At 35.2% G+C, this 25,493-nt stretch overlaps 1 protein-coding gene and 1 pseudogene across 1 annotated transcript; both read right to left on the minus strand.

The window, feature by feature from the left end:
- Positions 1-3,721: 3,721 nt before the first annotated feature.
- LOC107859352 lies at positions 3,722-4,379 on the minus strand (annotated as a pseudogene).
- Positions 4,380-4,483: 104 nt separating this feature from the next.
- Positions 4,484-7,468, minus strand: LOC107859351 (dnaJ protein homolog 1). Its single transcript, XM_016704333.2, has 3 exons — positions 7,072-7,468; positions 5,971-6,422; positions 4,484-5,105 (listed from the first exon to the last, which is right to left on the minus strand). The coding sequence occupies exons 1-3, from the start codon at positions 7,234-7,236 to the stop codon at positions 4,667-4,669; spliced, it is 1,056 nt and encodes a 351-aa protein (XP_016559819.1). The 5' UTR covers positions 7,237-7,468; the 3' UTR covers positions 4,484-4,666.
- Positions 7,469-25,493: the final 18,025 nt, after the last annotated feature.

Here is a 25,493-nt window from a genome sequence, read left to right on the forward strand (position 1 = left end):
GGGGGAGGAATGGGAGAGGGGGTTGGTAAGGGGGGAGGGAGGGTAAGGGTGGGGAGTAAGAGAAAAATTTAAATTTTTTAATCAAATGTAGATATTATTTTCGGAAGGGGGCTGGTAGGGATAGGGGTGGGGGTACAGATAGGGGTAGGGTGGGGATAGAGGTAGAGGTGGTGTCGGAGTGATAGGGTATTGGGGACGGGGTAAATGATTTTGAGAATTGTATGAACATTTTAATTTTAAAGTGAGGTTGAAAGAGAGTTTTAGAAAATGTTTTCCTTACTTTTTTAAGGAAAGTCATTTTCTTTAGATTTAAGAAAAATAAATTGATTTAAAAAATATTTTCCAAAACATATAAATCAACCAACTATAAGAAAGCCGGAAAACTCATAACAAACACACCCTATAAGTAACTTCAAAATAAAAAGTTTGCCAAAATCCAGATGCACAGGCACTTGAACTTTATCACGTGTATACTATACTGCATAATACTACTACTTTGAGTTAATGTCTTTTCTTTTGTGTAAATATAGGATTTTTTAAAGAAATCTAAGGTTTATGGAAAAATTAAATTATAATATTAAACGACTAAAATATTTCTGAAATATTGAACATTTTTTATATCCTAATCTATATGTTAAACAAAGGTAAAATTATAATACCAAATAACGACAAAGAAAGTATTATCCTACAATACTTTGGCTAAAAAGACACACCCTTAATGAGCTTTATTTTCCTTTTTTACTTTAAAACTTAAAAGACAAAATATCCTATTTCACTTTTGAACTATACCCAAAACGGTTGAGACACACCTCAACTTAATGGGGGTTCTATTACCCCTGAACTAATTAAAAGAGTAATTTTGAAACGTTTAGTGTCTACGTGGCACACACATGTGCCTACGTGGACCTTTCAGTGTTGTGCCACGTATGTGCCACATAGGTACTAAGAGTTTCAAAATTACTCTTTTAATTAGTTCAAGGAGTAATAAGACCTCCTTTAAATTGAGGTGTGTCTCAACCGTTTTAAATATAGTTCAAAGATAAAATAGAGCATTATCTCAAACTTAAAATCCAAAAAAAAAAAAGTGAGAATTATCCTTTTACTACTAGGAACATAACTCAAGAACTATTTCAATTTTGGTCTCCCTCCATCTTTTTTTTTTTTCAGAGAAAATATACGACACAAATTCTGATCACATAAGTTTATAGACAAACATTAATCCTACTTGGACCGAGTATTTTAAGTTTATAAACATATCAAAAAGATTGTTTAATGATTCATGAAAATTTATTGTGTTACCTTATATCTTGCACACATAAAATATAATTGATTAAACGATTTAAACATTATTGAGTTGTTTTAAATTTAAATATTATGTGATCATATACTAATAAATATAAATGCTATAATAATTGACAAGGAATATTCGTGCAACAAACTTACATAAAAACTACTGAAAAATTAAAACTAGATAGAAACATCAACTCCAATTCAAAACTTCTTGTTGGATGAAGCTCTAGCACTTAAATCTCCTTCAAGCCAGGTGCAATGTACAAAAAGGTAAGATCAGTTGCACCATCCTTGTAGTATGCGAACACCAGGGCACCCTCTTCGTGCTTTCACCTATAAAGAATTGAAGGTCCTTGAGCTTTGACAGGAGAAACCAATTGCACCATCCCTCATGTAACGATCCTCCCGGTCGTTTGGGAAATTTTTCTCATCTTCTTTATTTTAGCGCTCTCCGTAGTTTGTATACGTGAATTATGACTAATGGAATAAGTAGTACCACTTTATGAGTGTTCGGAAGTAATTTAAGTCACTGACAGGGTTATTGAGTTGAGAAAGTTAAATACGATAATGATCAATATTTAATTGAGTTGACCTCGAATTAGTATCGTAATATTTTTAATAGGTTCGGAATATATTTTTTAGTCATTACATATCTAATTTATTTATATTAGGTTCCGAGCAGGTTTTAAGAATTTATTTTAAAATTTTTATGTATTTGAGTTAATTATTTTAAATAGCAGTTTAATGTGTCAAAACCCATAACTTAAACATCCTCACATAACCCACGTCCATATTAATAGTTGCTTAGGTAACCTCTCAAATAAAAACTATTTATTGGGTTTCCAAACTATTGGCTGAGCATTAAAATCATGAACTACTTCAGGTAAATTGACGTTGAAAACTAATCTTGCATTCGTGATTTGATAGTAGGAACTTGCATGTTTATAACTGATTATTGATTATAGTTAGGTGAAAAGGAAGAAAAATTGAATTTGAGTTTTTATTTTTTTGTTGGACATGGAAGTACGCCATTGTTAACAAAATATTAGGCTAATTATGTGTCTTAAGTTATAGAAGTAGTCATTGATTTGAGTGAAAAGTTAGGTTAATTAGGTGTAAAAGTCAACAAGTGTGATAGTCATTGGAAATTATTAATAGGTTCAGGTAGTAGGAGTAATTAAAATTTACATGCTCTAATTAATCACGTTTTGCTCTTGGGTTAGTGCAGATTTGCATGACTTGAACTTCAACTTTGTATTTTTCTTATAGTCTTTATGTTGTGATTCAAGTTTCGACATGTTGGTGTATGTAATTAAATAATAAATACATTATATGATACAAATATTATGAGATTTAAGAAACTGGAAGAAGATTAAGCCTTAGTCTTAGATTTGAAATTTAAAAGAATACATGAGGTTTGGGTTATAAATTGCATTTAAGGTAGAAAGTTGATTATAGAATTGGATTTCTTTACTTATAAATAATGTACATTTGATAGATCGTGGAAGTTCTGGGGCGTGGAAGAAAAGAAAGGCTTTTGCGAATTAGCTTGCTTATCTTGGATTCTTCGGTTGAGGTAGGTTACGGTTTAATTGGAGTTTAGACTCAACTTAATTGCATGTATGCTTCTAAATTGGATACTTGTTGATTGGTATTCGGACATACTTGAAATTTTTGATGTTTGGATTGTTGATGCATGTATAAATGATTATTGAAAATTTACTTGATGGAATTGTCTTATGACTTTTAGTGTACTTATAAACTTTGTACATTATGTTGTATGCTGTGGAGTTTGTGTAAATTTGATATTGATAATACTTGTTTATGTTGAATCGGGTACCACGCCGGTACGAATATATATATGTTGGATCGGGTACCACGTCGGTACGGATATATTTATGTTGGATCGGATACCGTGCCGGTACAGATATATATATGTTGGATCGGGTACCACGCTGGTACGGTACATGAGCATAGATTGTTCCTTGCAGGTAATGACTATTTGGGCAAAAATAAGTCCCATAGCATGTGTGTACATATTTGTGTTGAGTCTGTGTATGTTTACCGCATGATTGATACTTTTGATGGTTATGTGGCTTGTTTGTGAGCAATATTTGATCTGTTATTGTTGTATTATTGATTCATTTAGTATTTGTTGTGTGATCTATACATGTTATTAAATTGAGTTGGCCTATGATACCTACCAGTACATAGTAATTTATACTGAAACTACCCTGTACTCTTCTTTTATTGAGTGCAGAAAGTGTTCGAGAGGCTCAAGCATGACCTCATCTCTAAAATTTGATAGCAGGTCTTGATCCAAGGGCAAGCACTTCATCTCCAGACTTCCATGAGTAATCTTATTTATTCTTTTCCATCTCCGGACAATGAAATATTCTTTATTTACTTTACTTTTAGATATCTTTTTAGACATAATCTTTGTTAGTAGTTCTTGTACGATGACTTTTGGGTCTTAAAATTTTAGTAAGTAATTTGTTTGACATCCACATTAATAATGATTAGCTTCAGATTATTGTTATTAAGTTGGTTTTATGATAATATCGTTTTAATATTAACCAAGTGAATGGGTAATGGTTGAGTTTATATAGCTCTCCCACAGAAATATTAGTGTGGATGCCACTCATGGCCATTTGGGTCGTGACACAGTAGTATGCAAACACCAGGGCGCCCTCGTCGTGCTCGCTCTCACCTATAAAGAATTGAAGCTCCTTGAGCTTTGACCGGAGAAACTTTGTTGCTGACCCAATGTTCCTTTTAAATGCTTCTTGTGCTTCTTCTCCTTGTATCTTGGGTGTCACGTTCTTGATGTATGTCTTCATGAATCCAATAAATTCCTTTCCTTGTCGAAACAAGTTTGCTCCTGAAGTCTGAAAGTGTCAACAATATCGACAGCTTTCACAGCTTTGATCATCCATGAGACACTCATCGTCATCATCATCGCCGTCCTCGGCAGAAGGATTTGCACCGATGTTTACGTCAACACGGCCTTTTAACAACCCACTTCCCTTGAACCTCCCAAAGAATTCCTCCATATAGGGGAATGAATCTGAGAGAAGCTCGTCATTCATTTAGCCCCCCTACCTGTACATAGTACATGAAGAGGCTAACAATAGATTTATGACAAACTCCAACAACTTCAGCTTAATAGAGAAATTGTTGAAGAGTTGTAAAATGTCAAAATCCTTTTATTACTATCACATATTTTTATTGACTTACACACGCAATTTGTAGCTAGAATATAGAGATATACTACAAGGGAACCAATTACCCCAAGAAAGAAAGAAAAAATTAAAAAGGACTAAAACAGAACACGGACTGTAAAGATGCTATGGGCGCCGATCGTAAACAATTTGGCCTAGGAAGTAAGCAACTTCTTAATTCCAGTCTTCTGTTCTGCTGTTAACCTTGCAGGGAACTTGATGTTGAACTTGATCCTCAAATTCCCCCTCTTTGAAGGATCTTTTGGTATTGGCATTCCTTCCCTTGGGACTACCTCTTCATAGTTTGGATGTATTACATTGTTGATTGGAATAGTCAGTTTTCTTCCATCAAGCGTCGTTAGATGCACCGTGTAGCCTGCTAATGCTTCAGCAAGTGAGATTCTCTGATTGGTCACGAGGTCATTCCCGTCCCTTGTGAAGACACTGTGCGGTTTTTCATCAATTATGAACATGAGATCTGCAGGGGCGACATTTGGCTCTTCGTTTCCTTTCTCTGGGAATGTAATCTTAGTTCCCTTTTTCCAGCCAGGTTTGATGTCAATCGTTAAAATTTCTTCTACTGGTAAAGTTCTCCTGCACACAAGAACAAGTTGTCAGCATATCATTAATTGATTTAACTTCTATACGCTGATTCACACTGTCAAGTCACCCTTGCTTGATTAGTGGAAGCGATCTAATAACTCGGACTCGGACGGATAATATCCTAAATAGCTTACACTGATGGAGTAAAAATTCTTTTACCTTTTTAGACAGTCGGTGCATCTAAGATGAATACATAGAGAAGGCAACCAACAGCACCATACCCGTACATAGCTAACAACATTGGCTTTAAGATAAACTAAAGTATCACGAAAGCCACACACAAAAAGAACAATGATCTGCTGTGACAGATTATGTTTTGGATCATACACTGAAGATCCATTAAAAGGTCGGGAATTATGATAAAATTTCAACAGCAACTTTATGTAACTTGACCACACGAACAAAGTTGGACATTACTTTGTGTTCTTTTCTGTGTTTCTACAGCGGTGAGTAATTGAGAAGTTATAACCACAAGCTCAATTTTGGTTCATGACACATGAATGTTCAGCAAAGCCAGATTACACCATTTAAGCTATTATTTCCAAGTCTTATCCTACTAATTCTTTTACAATACTCCTATTATTGACATTGAAGCATAATTGGGAAGTAAGAACTTCATGCAATACCAATAACCTCATTCGGCTTAGCAACAAATTCAACACAGGTACTTGAAGAATACAACAATAACTACAAGAATATGCAGCAAATACGAGTCACAGACAACCCAATAGACATTGGTCTGCAATCAGGCTGCTCTCCACAGTGTAGAATCATAGCACAGACATGAGTGCATAATTATAGCCCAGACAATCAGAAACAAGCATGTCAAATCTGAAAAACGGATCAGTTTACTTACCCACTTGCATCAGCAATCTCTCTAGAGATCTTCATCTTCTTGGTTGTCCCCTTATAAAGTTCTTCTAGACTACAAGGCAATGTTCTTTCGATCGGTGGCGCCTTCCGTGAACCTGAACTCATTGGTCTGCCTTCTCCAAATGAACCAAAAATATCATCCCCAAACATTGAACTGGAAAACCTTGTACCTCTCATCCCACCAGGTCCACCCCCCATCCCACCACCAGGACCACCTCCCATACCCCCACCAAATGGACTCGAAAACCCAAAAAATTCAGCAAAGATATCATTGGCATTTCTTGGATTGAATCTAAACACATTTGGCCCTTCACCTGTATGGAAAAATGTAGCTCCACCAGGTCCACCAGTAGCATCTGGTGGTGGCACTTGCCCTTTAAGACCTTCTTCCCCATACTGATCATATATTGCCCTTTTTTGGGAATCACTCAACACCTGCATCACAATTTCAAGTTAACACCCAATTAAACACATAATCAGAACTTTTGAAAAATGTTTTCTCTATGAAATAATGAGGAAAACGGTCTTCCTTAATGGAAGTGGCGAAAACAAGTTCTACAAGTGGCATACTATAATGATAATGTACTCCCCACCCTCCAATACACCTCATCTACACCCCCTACCCCCAATCCCAACATCCCCAAACCCCTACCATCCAACCTCCACTCTCATAGCATTTATCGATGCCAACAACAACATACCCAGTGTATTCCCACACTCATAGTATTTATCTAAATTATATATAAATAATTATAGACTAACATCTTCTGCATTCATATCGAACCCAAGAAAATAAGTTAAAACCCCACTTATTTTTCAAGAAAACATTTTACCTTCATACCCAACGCACCAATAATCACAATTCCAAAATAAAAATACAATCTTGAAACGGTAATTTCCATCTAATTCTAGTTCAACATAAACAAATTTCAAGAATCAAAGTATTGGGAAGCAAGATAAGAGCATAACACAAATGAAAAAAAAAAACTAAAAAAACTAGCAGTAATTAATAGAATAAACCATAAAGTAAGTTATTATCTTTATTCAATAATAAACAAGAATCAAGAATTGTAAATTAAACTACCTCATAGGCTTCAGAAATCTGTTTGAATTTAGCTTCAGCTTCTTTCTTGTTATTTGGGTTCTTATCAGGATGCCATTTCATAGCCAATTTTCTATAAGCTTTCTTCAAATCATCATCTTTAGCATTCTTATCAACACCCAATATCTTATAATAATCTACACCCATCCTTCTAAATTTGGCTTCTTCACCACGTCTTCAACTTATAAATTTGAAAAAAATAAATACTAGTATAAAACAAGGATTATTTATTTATGTAGAGGATAACTTCTGTGTTTTGGAATTTTGGGATTTGGTGGTGTGAGAAGTGTTTCGTGTTATTATTATATTAGGAGAAGGATAAAGATGAGTCCAGAAAACAGAGGTTAGTAAAAAGGGAGAAGAATGTAGAACTTTCCAGATTTCAGTTTTGAGTATTATTGCCCCACTGTTATTTTGACGTGCAAACAAATTCGGTATTTCCAGATAACCGTTTTAACTTTATATTAATTTTTTTATTTTTTATTTTTTTTTTTACAAAATAACTGTTAAAACAAACAAGGAAATTATTGGACAAAGAAAAATAAGAATGAAATAAAATAAATTTAAATAAAATTTTAAAAAATTATTGCAAAAGCAAAAAAAAGTGGAATGTATTTTTTCTTCCATTTTATCATTATTATTTTTATCGAACACAAAAAAACATGAGACTTGATTAAAACAAATAAGGAAATTATTGGACAACGAAAAATAAGAATGAAATAAAATAAATTTAAATAAAATTTTAAAAAATTATTGCAAAAGCAAAAAAAGCGGAATGTGTTTTTTCTTCCATTTTATCGTTATTATTTTTATCGAATTTCTATGAGACTTGATGTAAAGAAAAAAAAATCTGCAAATATTAGTTAAAGATTATTGGTGAACTCGACATTTTATGTAGCATAGATTGGGGTGTAAGTACTATAAATTACGGTGTGTATATCTCATTTATCCTTAATTCTATATTTTTTTATTGCTAAAACAAAATAAGTAAAGTAAGTTTTTCAATAATTTTAAAAATAACTTTAAATATATCATCAATAATATAAATATTATAATATTATTGATAAAGGTAACAAAAAAAAAATAAAAATTAGCGGAGATAGTTTTTAAAATGAAATCATCTTCTATTTTATCATTGATTTCCACATCTATTAGTTTTTCCACTCTCAACTAATATTTGCAAAGATATTTAAGGATAAAAAGAGTAAGAGCTATTACAAAAAATTACTACTAAAGTTACTTCAGAACATAATGCTACAGAAATCTCTATCTTAATAAACTCTATGTGATTATCTAAATTATTATTTTATATAAAAATTAATTTCTTTATTTATATATTTTAGGAAAAATCACCACAGCATGAAAACATAATAGGATAAAGTATGAATATCCGTACAACAATAATAAAACATACTTTTTAGCAAAAATACGTTTAAACTATTAAGAAAATAAATTTAATATCCAGATGTATGGTTTTATATTAAGGACTTACATCCCAAGTCATAAAGCGATTTTTCATGAGACCCGCTCTAAAAATACGAATTTTTGACCGAAATAAGCTATTTTTTGAATCAATTCACCAAAATAATATATTTTTAAATTTTTTTACAAAACTAGTATAAACGTATTTTCCAGCAACGTATTACCTTATTATTTTATTAAAAAATGTAAAAGAAAAAACTGACGGTGTTTGATTTTTAAGGGATGATAAAACGTTACTTACAATAATGTATTATAACTAATTCATTACTGTTATTAACGTTTTCCAACAAATAAAATTATCATGCCTAATACTTGCAACCAGTGCCCTAATTGAAAAGAGAATTCTCTCTCTTTCACTTGGTAGCGAGTGCTCTAATTCAGAGGAGAAAAAAAATTTGTTGTCATCATTTTCGACGCCTCTGGCTACTCCATCTCGTCTCTTTCAACGCCTCTGGCTTGTCACGCTTTAAATCCTATTGAGGCGGACTGGCACCCGTAACCGAGGAGGCCCGGGAGAACCAGCTCATAACCTTATACTTCCCATGACAACCCGAAATTTGGACAGCATCATGTCGCATATAAAAGTAAATAATCACCGGTATAAGCTCGAACACACATATATATATGTATATACAATACTTGGCCGTTGGAGCCATTACGTCTATTAACAAAACACCACCTTGACTGTATATTAGGTCTACAAAGCCTCTAGACAATACACAGAGTTTAACTAAGACCGGGACACACCCCTCTATATAACTAACTTCTGTACAATACCAAAAGTGACTGGATATGACACGGAAAGCCCCGAAGCAAAATGGAGCTCACCAAAAGCAGCTGGATATCCTGGCTCCTACTTGTGCGGTGTATGAGCTGAGGTACCTGTGCCTGCAGTATGAAATGCAGGTCCCCCATGGGGGACGTCAGTACGAAATATGTACTGAGTATGTAAAGCTGTAGATAATCACATATGATATAGGAGCTCAATAGAAATCAGAAACAAGTGAATAAATCGTAACAGGAGTGGACCACACTTACTAGAACTTGTGACAACCTGTACATTGTATTTATTCAATCACTTTACCTTCGTTCTTATCATCTTTGTAATCATTACTGTATTGTACTGTGACTATTAGGCTGCCTCCAGTATATATCAATTGGGATCGACCCATGATAGGCTTATGCTCCTGGGCTACCACCCATAAACACATAAATAGGGATCGACCCATGATAGGCTTATGCCCCTGGGATACCACCCGATAAGAGAGAACTTCCATCACTTAGTTCAATTAATCTTTGAGATTGTTATTTCGGTCGCCACCACATTTTTGATACTTTGAAACAATGATACATCAATAAGAGACATATAAATAGACCATCAATGCAATAACAATGAAGTAGGAACTCATTGGCACATCAATGAAGTGTTTTGGAGTCATCAATGCCATAACAATAAAATAGGAACTTACTGGTATATCATGAAACGTTTTGGAGTCATTAATAGCACATGGATCTTGTTTGAGTAACCGGATACCTTCTGACACTCATTAGTGCAATAAACATGTAAGATTTGGAAAACAAGTAAGTATTGGAATGTCTTGACATCTTGTAAGGTGGAAACAAGTTCATTGGTAACGTAGGACATCATACAAAACCATTATGGATCACATGTTATTGAATAACTTTGGAAACTTTCTTAATAGAACAATTGTTCACTTTCATGCCAAAGATATGGTATAGAGTATGCTTTACATACCTGACTGTCAACCTTCAATACTAGTCCCAAATGGACTTCCCGTCTTTTCGGATTACTTATCTACAATGAACATATATAGCAATCTAGTATTAGCAACCAAACGTCACAATTCAATTATTTGAATTCACCAAAATAGTGGTTAAGTAGTAAGCCTTAACTACACTATAAAGAGTGTCACTTTAACCCTCTTATACTCCAATTACATTCACATGCCATGCATATTCATACAACATCCTCCAATATCAAGTTTGGATTCATTTATCCTGCCAACCAATCCATTAAACCAAATTGAGCCATAGACATAAATAATCATCAATTCAATAGTATATCATCATATCCACCTTCCATAACTCAATTACCATATCCACCTTTCATAACTCAATTACCATATCCACCTTCCACAATTCAATACAATCAAACCATGCAAAATAGTCCATAACCCTATTTCCATTACCTTTCAATAACAACCAATACATATAATCCTCTATTACACATATACATATGGAAAAGAACAAAGGCAAACAATATTCATACCTTAGAATTCACCTCTTGATTATGCAATCCTGTTTGCACAAATAATAGGTGCTGTTCGAAGCTCTCGAGATGACAAACGCAGTTATCGGATTACTTTGAAATTTCTACGGTTGAATCAAAAGTAATTTAAAGGTCAAATTTGGCTAGGGTTTGTTCTTCCTCAATGATTGATGATGAAAATGAGTTTTTGAACTCATATACATGTATATATACACATATTACCGTCCATAATATAATAGGAAATGACCAAAATGCCTTTAAAATTTAAATAATGTCAAATCTGTCCTTTGGTGGACTGTTTTGATAAGCTAAAGTAGATCGACCATAACTCTTTGCTTCGATATCGAATTTGGGTGAAATTGGTATTGTTGGAAGGATAATTCAAAGGGCTTTCATTTCATATAAAGTAGGCCACCCAGTTCGTCCTGTACAAGGAGTTATGGTCGTTTGAAGTTGACCCTAAAAATCTATTTTGATAGACTGAAGTAAAACGAGTATAACTCCTTACTCAAACGTTGGATTTGAATGAAACTAATTTCATTGAAAAGAAGACTCAAAGATCTTTCTTTTCATAGGTCGCAGCTCTCCCATTTCATTATATTAAGGGAGTTATGATCGTTCGAAGTTGACCCAAAAATTCGGCTGGCATCAGTAGTTTGTGTGTAGGAAATTTTTCTACACATTTACTATTCCCAAATATCCCGGCCACCGTTTTATAGATTCGAACATGCTCGATTATATCCAAAACCTATCCGTTTTTGGAAATCTTTATATCGTTGGAAAGCTTATTCAATAACCTTCGCATGGAACCATCGACGGGCAAATTCCAGTATAAATAAAATAAAATAAAAATTAATTTCATATAAATAAGACCAATACACGTACTTGAATACGCCAATACACGTACTTGAATACGGGGTGTTACATGGCTACTCCATGCATCTAAGTAATTGTTCGTTCGGCTGTGTTTCAAATTGCGGAACCCTAGGCTCAACGTCATAGAAAGGGTGTTTAATATCCGTACAACAATAATAAAACATAATAGGATAAAGTATGAATATCCGTACAACAATAATAAAACATACTTTTTAGCAAAAATACGTTTAAACTATTAAGAAAATAAATTTAATATCCAGATGTATGTTTTTATATTAAGGACTTACATCCCAAGTCATAAAGCGATTTGCCATGAGACTCGCTCCAAAAATACATTTGAAAGCATTGGTCTTGAGATATGGTTCAGAGTCAATAAAAACGACATAACTAGTATATATTTACGAAGTTTGATTCGAAAAGCATAAAGTATATACAGTCGTTAGAGATGAGGTACAGAGGCTATTTTCGATAAATCCTATAGTCATGACAAAAATCACTTACTATAAAAAGACATAGTATAAAAATAAGAAGCAATACATAGTAACAAAATGACATATAATAGCAGAAACAACACTATTGATCCACCCGAATAACAAATATTCCCAAAATTTCAAGAACAAAGACACTACAAGCATATCACCGCAACTATTTATTTCGTTCTAGTATATAGAAAAGCCAGTAGCAAGACGATCAGTGGCAGTTTGAAAATTCTATCTTATGTAGGGGTAAAATAGCAATTGCAGTCATTAGTGATTAAAAAGGACGCTAGAAATATTCAAATTTTCTTTCTCATCTCTAAAGAAAAAAATAAACAGGCACAATCGACAGAACCATCTGATCTCTTTAATTCTCTTGCGTTATATGCATCTATTATTTTCTTCTGTCCATTTCTACTCTCATACATGTAGCTTTACCTTGGTGTAGTGAAATTTTGGTCATTCTTATGTTTTTTAAGCCTACAGAGGAGCTCCGAAAATCTTTCTGCTTCAAGTTTTTACCTAATAATCAGTAAAATTTACAAGGTAATGAGCATCGTTTGGTATGTTGGTATGGTTTTTCCCCCATTTACTGAACTCTGAATCATATGCCGTTTTATGGATTTTGTAATAGCATAAGAATGCGGACAAGCAAAAAGAGCCAAGTGATGATCAAACTATTGTATACATTAACAGTCTGTTTGGATGGTGGTTTTTCATGGTATGGTATGGTATGATTACCATGGGAACCATGTTTTCTTTGATTGTTTGATAAAAGGGATGATATGGTATGGTATTTTTCCATGGTTTGATAACCATGGAATCCTCCAATTTTCTGAACCACCAATTTGGTGGTATCCCATGGTTTCCCTCTTTTTTTTTTTAACTATGTCCTTGTATGATTTTATTTAATCCTATTTTATCCTCTACCCTATTTTGCACTCCAAAGGCTCAGATTCCAGCTTCAAATTTAAGCCCCTGGGAAATCTCAGTAATGCCAAATGGTTTACGAAATCCACTTTAATCAGGTATATTCAGACAACATTTACTTCAAGCTATTTCTTTATTATTTCTAAGTGTTCATATTCTCACATTGCAATTCCTTCTTTTTTTTTCTTCAAATTTCTTCATATTATCAGTTCATCAAATATAGTTAATGTGGCCAAGGCAATGGTAAATGAAATATCACAGCTTGAAGATGCTCGAAAGTTTCATTTTTCTTTATACTTAAAGGTGCTTTGGCAGGGAAACAATTTAATACTATGAGCAAGAAAGTTATTGATAGCACACTGTAGATCAGGTGATCGAGCAAAGCTAGGGTTCGAAAGGGAATAGTCAATTTTAGAAATAATCAATTAGGGATATTTTGGTAAATTTACCTGTTACCATATAGTACCATACCAACAAACCAAACAAAAAAACTATTATTAAACCACAGTGAATGATACAATCCATCCAAACATGGTACTGTACCATACCATACTATACTGTACCATACATTATGAAACCATGGCAAACCACCATCCAAACAAAGGCTAAAGCAAAAGACGAAATCTTTCACGAGGTACCGACTTTTTTTAACTTTTCTGTTTTGCCTGTCTACTAAATGTCTCTGATTCTTCCTTTTATTGCTGCTTCAGTTAAGCTCTTGGTCCTTTAGTTGTCCTTTGCATACAAAACTGTTTAGCACTGACGAGGTAAGTGTTTTTCTTGTAGTATCAAAGATTTTATGTATTTTATCGTGGTAGTTTATATTTAGTCTATATATGTTGATTTCCTGAAAAAGAATACACCAATGAAATGTCACTCACACACATACTAGAATCATTCAATTAGGATAGAGGTTAAGATAAATTGAAGGTTCCACTGTATCACTTTGTTGATCTCTTTCTAAGAACGATGGTTTGCATTTATAAAACAGTAATAATTTGTCACTCAGTGCTCAAAATCTATAGCCCGAAACTTTAAAAGTTCAGTTGTTAACTATTTGTTGAGAGACCATGTGTTGGCTTTTTGGATCACTCTATAAAACTTTTGTAGAGTTTCATGTATTGGGAAAGTTAACCTATTTGGAAAAGGGTACAAAATTGTCCCATGGCTTTGGTCTAATAGCAAGAACATAGAGCTGATGTGTGGGTTAGATATATGTCACAGTTTCAAAACTTACGGGAAAAATCCTGTCATTTAAGTAGAGAAGGATAGAGGGGTAGGTCCATTATCCACGGAGATTCGAACAGTTTGGCCTATGCTATAGTAAACAACAAAGTTTGTTGACGTTATTAAGTCACTTAGTCGAACTAGGAAACTATAAGGAAAGGGAGGCAAAGGTTATGAAGTAAAGCCACCTTAAGGGTAAATGGAAAGGTTCACTATCCATCAAGGCACAAACCGTTCTCCATTGGCTCTCGAAGATCCTATCAAAAGGTGGGAAAAGGGAGTGGGGGCATTACAAAATTGTCCCATGGCTTTGGTCTAATAGCAAGAATGTTGAGCTGATGTGTAGGTTAGATATATGTCACATTTTCAAACCTTACAGGCAAAAGACTGTCATTTAAGTGTAGAAGGGTAGAGGGGTAAGTCCATTATCCACCGAGATTCGAACAGTGTGACTTATGCTACAATAAACAACAAAGTCTATTGACGTTATTAAGTCACTTAGTCGAACTAGGAAACTATAAGGAAAGAGAGGCTAACGTTATAAAGTAACGTTATTAAGTGCAACTTTGGTGCTCCTCCACAATCCAAAATGAGCAGCACATTTGGAAAAGTAATGTGATTAAAACCGCCGCTTTTGTTAGTTCACTATTTTTTCGTTGCTTTTGTGTCTTTATTTTTATTCTCTTACTATCACACTATCTAAATCAAATTTTGATTAATATGGCACATACATCAAAACCAAAGCTAAACATGCATTCTGCTTGATATCAAGTCCAGTGTTCAACGATAAGAGAGGATTATTCAATAATGTGAAGTTTGAAAGTGAAATTTTGACATAAAAGCCAATAACTTTCTTTTACTAGAAAGAGAGGTATAAACCAGAAAAAAGATATAATAAGAGTGACACATAATTAGTGATGGCATATTTGTGGCTAATAGATATGTAAACTACACAAAAGGTTACGAAGGAGATACAGAGCATCACTAACATTTCAGTAATAAATTAGCTTTCCCTTGGTGTAGTAAAATTTGTGTCATTCTTATGTTTTTTAAACCTACAGAGGAGCTCCGGAAGTCTTTCTGCTTCAAGTTTTACCTAATAAAAATTTACAAGGTAATGAGTACTGTTTGGTATTTGAGTATGATTTTTTTCCCGTCTATTGAACTCTAAATCATTTGCCGTTTTATGAATTTTGTAATAGCATAAGAATGCAGACAAGCAAAAATAGCCAAGTGATGATCAAACTATTGTATACATTAAAGAAGAAGATGAAATCTTTCACGAGGTACCTTTTTTTTAACTTTTCTGTTTTGCCTTTCTGCTAAATATCTCTGATTCTGCCTTTTGTTGCTTCTTCAATTAAGCTCTTGGTCCTTCAGTTTTCCTTTGCATACAAAGCTGGTTAGGAATGACGAGGTAAGTGTTTTTCTTGTAGCATCAAAGATTTTATGTATTTTATCGTGGTGGTTTATATTTAGTCTATATATGTTGATTTCCTGCAAAAGAATACACCAATGAAATGTCACTCGCACACATATTAGAATTATTCAATTGGGATAGAGGTTAAGATAAATTGAAGGTTCCACTGTATGACTTTGTTGATCTCTTTCTAAGAACGATGCGTTGCATTTATAAAACAGTAATAATTTGCCACTCAGTGCTAAAAATCTATAGCCCAGAACTTTAAAAGTGCAGTTGTTAACTATCTGTTGAGAGACCATGTGTTGGCTTTTTAGATCACTCTATAAAACTTTTGTAGAGTTTCATGTATTGGGAACGCTAACCTATTTGGAAAAGGGTACAAAATTGTCCCATGGCTTTGGTATAATAGCAAGAATGTTGAGTTGATGTGTGGATTAGATGTATGTCATGGTTCAAACCTTACGAGCAAAAGCCTGCCATTTAAGTGAAGAAAAGTAGAGGGGTAGGTCCATTATCCACCGAGATTCAAATAGTGTGTCCTATGCTATAGTAAACAACAAAGTCTATTGATGTTATTAAGTTACTTAGTGTCACAACCCGAACTGGGGCCTTGGCCGTGACGAGCATTCCGAACCATGAAGGCCCGAAACACCTCTATCTATCTGGTAATCATACACATAATTTATATGATAAAAGAAATGCGGAAGATTCACAATACTACGGAATCATAGTCATGATTCCAATGAAATCAATAATGGGAAATAATGTCCCACAATATCTATCGGCATCTGAAAACCGTCTGCGAAATCTCTACTACATGACTAAAACAAACAACTGCTTGAAAACTGGGACAACGCCCCCAGTAGACCCAAAACTATTAAATGATAAATAAACTGCCAGACATTAGGCCTTCCGGAATATAGAAGGCTCACCACTTGTCTCTGCAAAACTATCTGAAGAATTTACTGATTTTTTGGACCCCTAGATTGTGCCTTCGAACCTGGGAGGGAAGGGGGTCAATACAAAGTACTGGTACGTAGAGTAATCCAAAACATAGTAGAGATTTTTATATAAACTAAATGAGAGCTGTTATAAAACATATTATTGCATAATTATTTTGAAAATACATGGGCATAGTATACTGATTTTTTCAACAACAATGCAACACATCTGAGCTAGGTGGTACACCCTACAATTTCACATTTTCACCAATTGTCAAATCTCGGTTGCCGTCGAGATTAGAGTATAAGTGAGGAAAAGACACACAAGATCACACAGCAGGATGTCTCGACCCAATCAAGTATGGTAGTGCACAAGATCACAAAGCAGGGCTCCTAACCATAGTACCAATTTGTGATGACATAATGTCAGGTACACAAGATCACACAGTAGGGTACCAAGTTCCCGAGTCGGCAAACACGATTTCCAGCGTAGAGTCATTTGACTCGTGCTTTCTTCGGGTAACCATCTATCTCAAAAAATCAATGCATGAAACTCATTTTAATCAATCACATGTCATACTCTGCAGGGTATCGTCATACCCAACTTCCAAGTCATCAATATCACATCAACTTTCCAACTTCTCATACCATTTACCACATGCACATATGTATGACTTTCACACCATTAAAACACATACACCATGGTTCTCAACATGCAATTATTCAAGAAGTTTAATCATTTATGAGTAATGTCATATCAATTGCAAAACTCATGCTCTCAATGGTTTAACACTAGTATAATATGGGGTATAAACATTATCATGGGGAATTTAGAAAATTCACAGCTCATGTACATCACACCCTTTTGAAATTTCAGGTCACATGTTCACAATTCAACCATTTAAATACATTCAAACAAACAACCCCATGATATCTCAATAATTCTTTCAAAATCATATATCAAAACATGTTATTTGTATCAATTGAAAACCCCCATTTGTAAGAACATATATATATATATATATACTTGTGTAAATTTAAAGTCTTGCGTAAATTCCTTTTTGAAAACATGCCCATGAAATTTAGGACAACCCCACGTACCTCTATTTATGAAATTAGTGGGTGCTTCTTGAAGACTATGATCTGGGGATTTCAAATCTTCAATCGATTTTGAAAATCCACGGTTGAATCTTGGGTTTCTTGAAGTTCTTGTTTGAAACCCTAGAGAGGATTCTTGATGACTTTAATGAAAATAGGGTTAAATTGCTCAAACATACCCTAAATCATTTGTTTGGACGGTTTTAAATGCTAGGGAGAAGTCAAATTTACCCTTAATGACTCATGAACGAGACTGAAAATTTGAACTTAAAAACCCGATTTCGGGTACCACCTCGACGCGCCACAATCGCGGTGGTCCACTGGAATTCGACGAGTAGGAAATTAGGTGCCTCCGCGAGGTGCCACCATCGTGGAGCCCCACTGGAATTTGACGATTGTCATTTTGACCCTCTTCGCGACGCGCTAGACCCCAAAATGACGATGTTTACGACTGGAACTTTAAATTATTCATAACTTCTTCACCGAGGGTCCATTTTGGATGAATCTTATATCGTTGGAAAGCTAATTCAATCATCTACGTAATGAAAGGTTGAAATCTAGGAAATTACATATGAAAAATAATTTAGATCATTCTAGAAGCTAATGCTTAGACTTTTCATGGACGGAATTTAGCTAAGAAGAAGTCAGGGTGTCACAATATCCCCCCCTTGAGATCATTCATCCCCAAATGATGATGTGGAACACAGAAAAGCACGATTCCAAGCATACTAAAGCATAGAAAGATTTATGTAAGGGTTGTATCTTCAACTCCGCCATCTACTAGGTCAAAAAGGTGTGGGTATTTTGTTTTCATGTCGTCTTCTGATTCCCAAGTGGATTCCTCAACCTTTTGATTTCTCCATAACACCTTCATTGAAACTATTTCTTTACTTCTCAACTTCCGGACTTGACGATCTAGGATTGCAATAGGTTCCTCTTCATATGATAAGGAGGCTGTCACCTTGATCTTTTCTACAGGCAACACCAAAGAATGGTCTCCAATGCACTTCTTCAACATGGATATGTGAAATACCGGATGGTACGCAACACCACCTATTCTTCTCAAAATCTGATATGGTCCTTGTTGACACCTAATTTTTGCCTTCCCTAACCAAGTTTAGTTTCGAGCTTCTTCGTTTTCAATAAAATCAAAATATTTATTTCATCTAAATAGAAATTTTTCAAAAGAATATTCACCTGGGCAAGTTTGTCATTTTGAGTGACAATTACACATTATTGTATTCCATTATACGAAATTATATAGTTTTATCACTTAAATAATCATTTTACAGAATATCGGATTTTAATCAAGGATTATTTTGAAAATAAGTTCAAACAGTTGAAGTCTTGATTTAAATATGATTTATTCTGAAACAATAATATATTTGGAGAAATATTTATTCAATTTTATTGAATCAAGAAGCTCGGGATTGAAAGAAGTATTGATTTGTGTCAAATTTCAATCTAATTTGACCATCCTGTGAAATTTGATCATAAGTGAAGTTAAGGTGGCCACAATTGCGATGTACTTGGCTAATTAACTTTCAATTTGGTCGAAATTCAAATAGGGTAGGCTCAATTAAAATCGAAATTATCTTTTTGAATAACCCCAAATTTATTTTAGGGGAATTTTTTAAATGATACCCAAAAAATTACCCAATTAGAAACCAAATAATTCAATTCAAGCTTAATCATCAGCCCACTCCATACCCAAGCCCACTCCAACAACCATCCAACCCTAGCTCCATTTAACACCCAACTTAATCAGCACTACCCCAGGCCCAATTCCCTAATGTTAGCAGCCCAAATTAATAACTAACCATCCCAAGGCCAATCCATACCGGCTGAACCGGCCCACCTAAGATCCCTCTTCTCCTCTAAAACAGCAACACCATCGATAATCACTAGGAACCCACGAACAACTTCAGCTCCAACCCAATTCCAATCAGCTTCGACCCGACAAAATACCCTGTTTCTCCTCTCCCCTACTCCGATCGTACTCCCCACGTGAGTAGCATGTGGTTTCGTACCATGGGGGTTCCGAGAATCCTCTAGAAGATGTGTAAGTAACCCTTTAACAGATAAATTCTGCAAATTTTGGGGTACTCGTATGTTTTCGTACATTATTTGGCTGATTTCCATTGGTTTTGGGAAAGAATCCATTTTCCCCAAACCCTAGTGGTACATCAATTCCAGAAGAGGTATGAATTGAGGGCAAAATAGAACTGGAGGGAGGGTTTCGAATTTCAAATGGGCTATTTTCAAAAATCCCTGGAATGCCCTCAACCCCTTCTGTAAAAAAGCTCACAGAGAGCTGAGGAAAGGGGGTTAGAAAGTCTGGGGGTTAGGGTTCTTTCATAGAAGTTTTGGGGGTCTCTTCTCTCTTCTCTCCAAGCTAGTTTCGAAATCTCTAAGAGGAAAAGCAAAGGGGCGCTCTATTGATGGTCGACGTCTCGAGATTCCGGTAGTGATGATTTTACTGATAGCTCATCGTCCCGTTTGCTGCCCCGAAAGAGGTAAACATATCTCTCCCTTCTAGTTTTATTGTCACTTTCTCGTTCATCTCATTTCTCCATATTAGTCGTTCTTTGGTTATTAATACTTTAACAGTAATGCGCTAGGAATTTTTTGCTGTAGAAATTTTTAAAGATCATAGGTTGCTCTTTTTGCAAAAGATGATGCTGTTTGTATTGCTACATTAGGATTAATTTCTACCTTGATTGTCTGATATGTGCCATCATCGTCTTTGTCTCGATTTTGTGATTGGTCATCTATTCTTGGCGTTACTGATTAATTGTCGTCTTAATGAATCATTTTGTGGACTTTCTGTGGTTTGAGGTAGTTGAAGATCATGTTGTGATTATCGCTTAATAATTTTCATCCCCTTGTTGCCCTGTTCGTAGTTGTAGTTTTATAGTCTTGAGTACTGGGTGTAGCTCACTGGGAGGCTATGAAAGCTCCAGGTTTTATATAAACTGTGAGCTTTCAAACTTCGTTGTCGTTTCCGAATTTAGGACATATTGATTTTCAGAACTTCTGATTTTGTTATGATTCATCTGGGAGCATTTGCTTTTTTGTTCATACAATGTTTCTTTTTCTTTCTTTTGATGAAAATTTCCTTGAATTCGGCTACGTGTATGCTGTATTGCTTGAATGATGAGCTTCTAGCCTAAGGATTGCTGCTAATATCCTATTCTAAAAAAGGGTTAAAGTTCACACCTTTTCGCTGATTTCGCATTAGAATTGAATTTTGTGGTTTCAAGTTTGTGCTACGTTTTTCTTTTGGGTTTCTCTACTGTCATACGGCCTAAACGGGTGTAAATGTCTTGAGGAAAGTGTCTTCCATTTAAGTTGACGAAGGACATGCTAATACCTATTGTCAAAAAAAATGGGCCATTAGGTCCTCGAAATAGTCAGGTTCCTTTATGATAAAACGAATCGTGGTGCGACTTAGTGAGTATTGTGTCACGATAATATTAATTATTAACTACCAAAACTTGTTTAACATATCGTGAAGATTCTTTTTTCTTTTACCCGGCCTATTTCACGTCGCGATTTCATACTTTTCATTATTAATTTTGATCCCCATTTCAGTGCTATCCTTGTTTGATGTAGAATTCATGTACAACTTCCCTTTGATTTAGTATTTCTCGGCCTAATAACAAGTTTAACGCTTTAGTTTTGTGACTTATGTTCCAAACTTTACTAACGAAATTGCTGCGACACTAGGCTTTTCTTTCTCTTCTCGTTGCTAGTTATAAACTCATTGCAGACGTGTGCTTGAACACTATGGTCTGATTAACTGTCCTTTTTTTTATGTTTGTTTTGGTTCCTTATCAGTTGGTCATGGCCTTTCTCATTCTTAATGCTCCTATTGACAAAAGATGTCAAACCAGGGTAAAGAAATATTTTACAAGTTTCTTTATTCCGTTGAAAGTTACAAGTTCTTTCTTAAGTCTTTTAGTTTATATTTTTGAGTCACCAAAGTTTTCTATAACCTTAATACACAATCTGTTAACGTTGTTTGCTTGCAATTATGAGAATTTCCTATTTTAACTTATCCTATTGATTGTTTGGAAATCATTAGTCGATGAAAGTTCTTCTTCAACCTTGCAAGCCATGTGTTTCATATTCCTAGAGTTCGTATAAATTTTATGGTTTCATGTGTCTATATGTAGTAAGTGAATTGGTGTGTTCTTTTGTTTAAAATGTTGTCTTCTTCATCGCATAATTCATTTACAAGTGCAGAATTTATGAGAATATACATTAATTCGCTCTTTTGTCTTTTCCTTTCTTTGCATGAATACACCTCGGAGTCCAAACGGGCTTGTTTCTTGCATTTCCTTAATGGGCTATTGAGGCCCGTCTCATTGAATCAAGCCCAAAAGAAAAATCCAAGAATCCATTGCATGGCATACGAAGTTGCAAGGAGTCGAAAGGAAAACGGGTTAAAGTCCCATTCTTGAAGCGGCTACGAGACCCCAAAGTCTCATTTATTATTTTGGTTTATTTACTTATTGTCGTCTTCATTTATTTATTTATTTCCTTATTTATTCATTTGGGCCTCGAAGCCAAAGTTGTACTTAATACAGGTGAAGCGAGACTCGAGCTAAAGGCTCGAAAACATAGAATTAGGACAGGTAGAAGACGGGCTGAAAGACCAATATCTAGATTAGGACAGGGTTTTCGATTTGGGCCTAATGGCTCAAGTCCTTCTGCTTCTACCCTTTCCCTTTTACTTTTGCTAATTTATTTTATGTGTTTTCTTGCGAACTTAGTTAAAATCCCAAACTAAGTCGCTAAAAATTGGTTTTGCATAAACACCAAAATATTTCTAAAATCGCTTTTCTTTTCAAAAATCAACTTTTTTTAAGGTTAATCAAAGACGATTTTTCAACAGTCCGGATAACCGCAAGTTAGTGGAAGTTTTAGGTGCCTAACACTTTCCTAAAATGTTAATAGGAACCACTTACTTAGAATCTCTAACTTAAAATAATTTTTTTGTTTCAAATCGTTTTAAGTACCTCTCTAAAGGTTTTTTAATTTTTTTTCAAAATTAAGTGGCGACTCTTTTAAAAGTAAATTTTTTTCATCAAAATAGTCCTATATAGTGAGGACTCAGCTTCCCTTTCTTCCCGAATTGCATAACTCCCTTCATGGGAGAAACCTTAAGAAATACCCAATCTCCAATCTCAAACTCTAACTCTTTCCTCTAAACATCAGCGTAGGATTTCTGACAACCCTTAGCTGTTTTAAGTCGTTCTCTAATAAGCTTCACATCTTCCATCGCTTGATGAACAAGATCAGGTCCAAACATCTGCATCTCACCCACTTCATAGCACCTTATTGGTGATCTACATCTTCTCTCATACAATTCTTGATATGGCGCCGTCTTAATACTAGAATGGAAACTGTTATTATACGCGAACTCTATCAATGGCAAGTGCTCCACCCAACTACCTTTAAAATCAATTACACAGGCCCTCAACATATCCTTAAGGGTTTGAATGGTGCGCTCAGCTTGCCCATCAGTCTGAGGGTGGAATATTGTACTTAGGTTCACTTGGGTACCTAAGCCTTTTTGAAAAGATTTTCAAAACTGAGAAGAAAACTACGTACCTCGATCGGATATGATAGACACAGGTGCCCCATGAAAATGAACTATTTCTGCGATGAACAGCTTAGCATAATCCTCTCCCGAATAGTTAGTCCTGATAGGCAGAAAGTGCGCTGACTTGGTCAGCCTATCTACAATTACCCATATAGAATCATACTGGTTTCGGGACTTCGAAAGTCCTGTAATGAAGTCCATATTGATCATCTCCCACTTCCATAAAGGCAATGCTATCTCTTGAGAAGTACCACCTGGCCTCATGTGTTCCACCTTGAGTTACTGACAATTCAAACAGTTGGCAACATACTTAGCCACATCATGCTTCATATTATTCCACCAATAAAGGATTTTCAAATCATGATACATTTTTGTAGAGCCTGGGTGAACAATATACCTCGACGTGTGAGCCTCGCTAAGGATTCTTTCCCGCAACCCATCTACATCAGGCACACACAATCTACCCTGATATCTCATAATACTATCACCACCAATCTCAAACGACATTAATTTTTGTTGACCCACATCTCTCTTAATCTGCATCAAGATGGGATCTTCGGCCTACCTTTCTTTGACTTCAGCACAAAGGGAGGATTTAGCTATCTCATGAATAACCACCCCTCCATCTTTGCAATCTAAGAGTCGTACTCTTATATTTGTAAGGCGGTGAATGTCTTTCACCATCTTTCTCCTCCCCTCTTCAACATGAGAAAGGCTGCCATAGACAACCTGTTGAGAGCATCGATTACAACGTTTGCCTTGTCCGGATGGTAATGCAGGCTCATATCATAGTCTTTCAGAAGCTCCATCCAACGCCTCTGCCTGAGGTTCAATTCTTTATGCGAGAAAACATACTGTAAACTTTTGTGGTCAGTATAAATATTAACATGCACTCCATAGAGATAATGCCTCTAAATTCTAAGTACAAACACCACGACTGCTAACTCCAAGTCATTAGTGGGGTAGTTTCGCTCATGCACCTTTAAATACCTGGACACATAAGCTACCACCTTACCATGCTGCATCATAACACAACCAAGTCCCACACGGGACGCATCACAGTATACCGCAAAACCATCTACCCTCTCGAGAAGAGTCAATATAGGAGCAATAGTCAGTTTGTCCTTCAACTTCTCAAAACTATTTTCACACAAGTTAGACCACACAAACTTTACCTTTTTTCTGAGTCAATTTAGTGAGCAGAGCAGCTATGGAGGAAACACTCTCTACGAACCTTCTGTAATAACCCGCCAAACCTAAGAAGCTCCGAATGTCGATTGGAGTCGCGGGTCTGGGCCATTTTCTTACTGCTTTAACTTTTTGGGGATCCACTCTAATACCGTTACTAGACCCGATATAACCCAAGAACACAATGGCATTAATCCAGAATTCACACTTGGAGAATTTCGCATACAAGCTATGATTTTTAAGAGTCTGAAGAATAATTCAGAGGTGTGTGGCATGATCCTCCTCATTTTTGGAATAAATCAAGATGTCGTCAATGAATGCTATCACAAACAGATCCAGGAACTGATGAAAAACCCTATTCATTAGGTCCATGAAAGCTGCAGGGGCATTAGTCAATCCGAAGGATATGACTAAGAATTCAAAATGACTGTATCTGGTTTGGAAAGTTATTTTAGGAATATCTGACCCTCTAACCTTCAACTGATGGTATCCCGAACAAAGGTCTATCTTTGAAAAACATCTAGCACCCTGAAGCTGGTAAAAAAGATCATCAATCCTAGGAAGAGGATACTTATTTTTAATCGTGACCTTATTCAGCTGACGATAGTCTATGCACATACGAAGGGAACCATCTTTCTTTCGCATGAAGAGTACAGGCGCACCCCAAGGTGACACAATGGGGCATATAAAACCTTCATCTAGAAGATCTGCTAGCTGTTCCTTCAACTCTTTTAGTTTTGTAGGAGCCATTCTATATGTCTGAATAGAGATAGGGCGGGTATCTGGCAACACATCAATACCAAACTCTATCTCCCTATCAGGTGGTATTCCTGGGAGATCATCTGGAAAGACTTCTAGAAAT

Source organism: Capsicum annuum, chromosome 2, assembly GCF_002878395.1.
Source record: "Capsicum annuum cultivar UCD-10X-F1 chromosome 2, UCD10Xv1.1, whole genome shotgun sequence".
Lineage (NCBI taxonomy): Eukaryota > Viridiplantae > Streptophyta > Magnoliopsida > Solanales > Solanaceae > Capsicum > Capsicum annuum.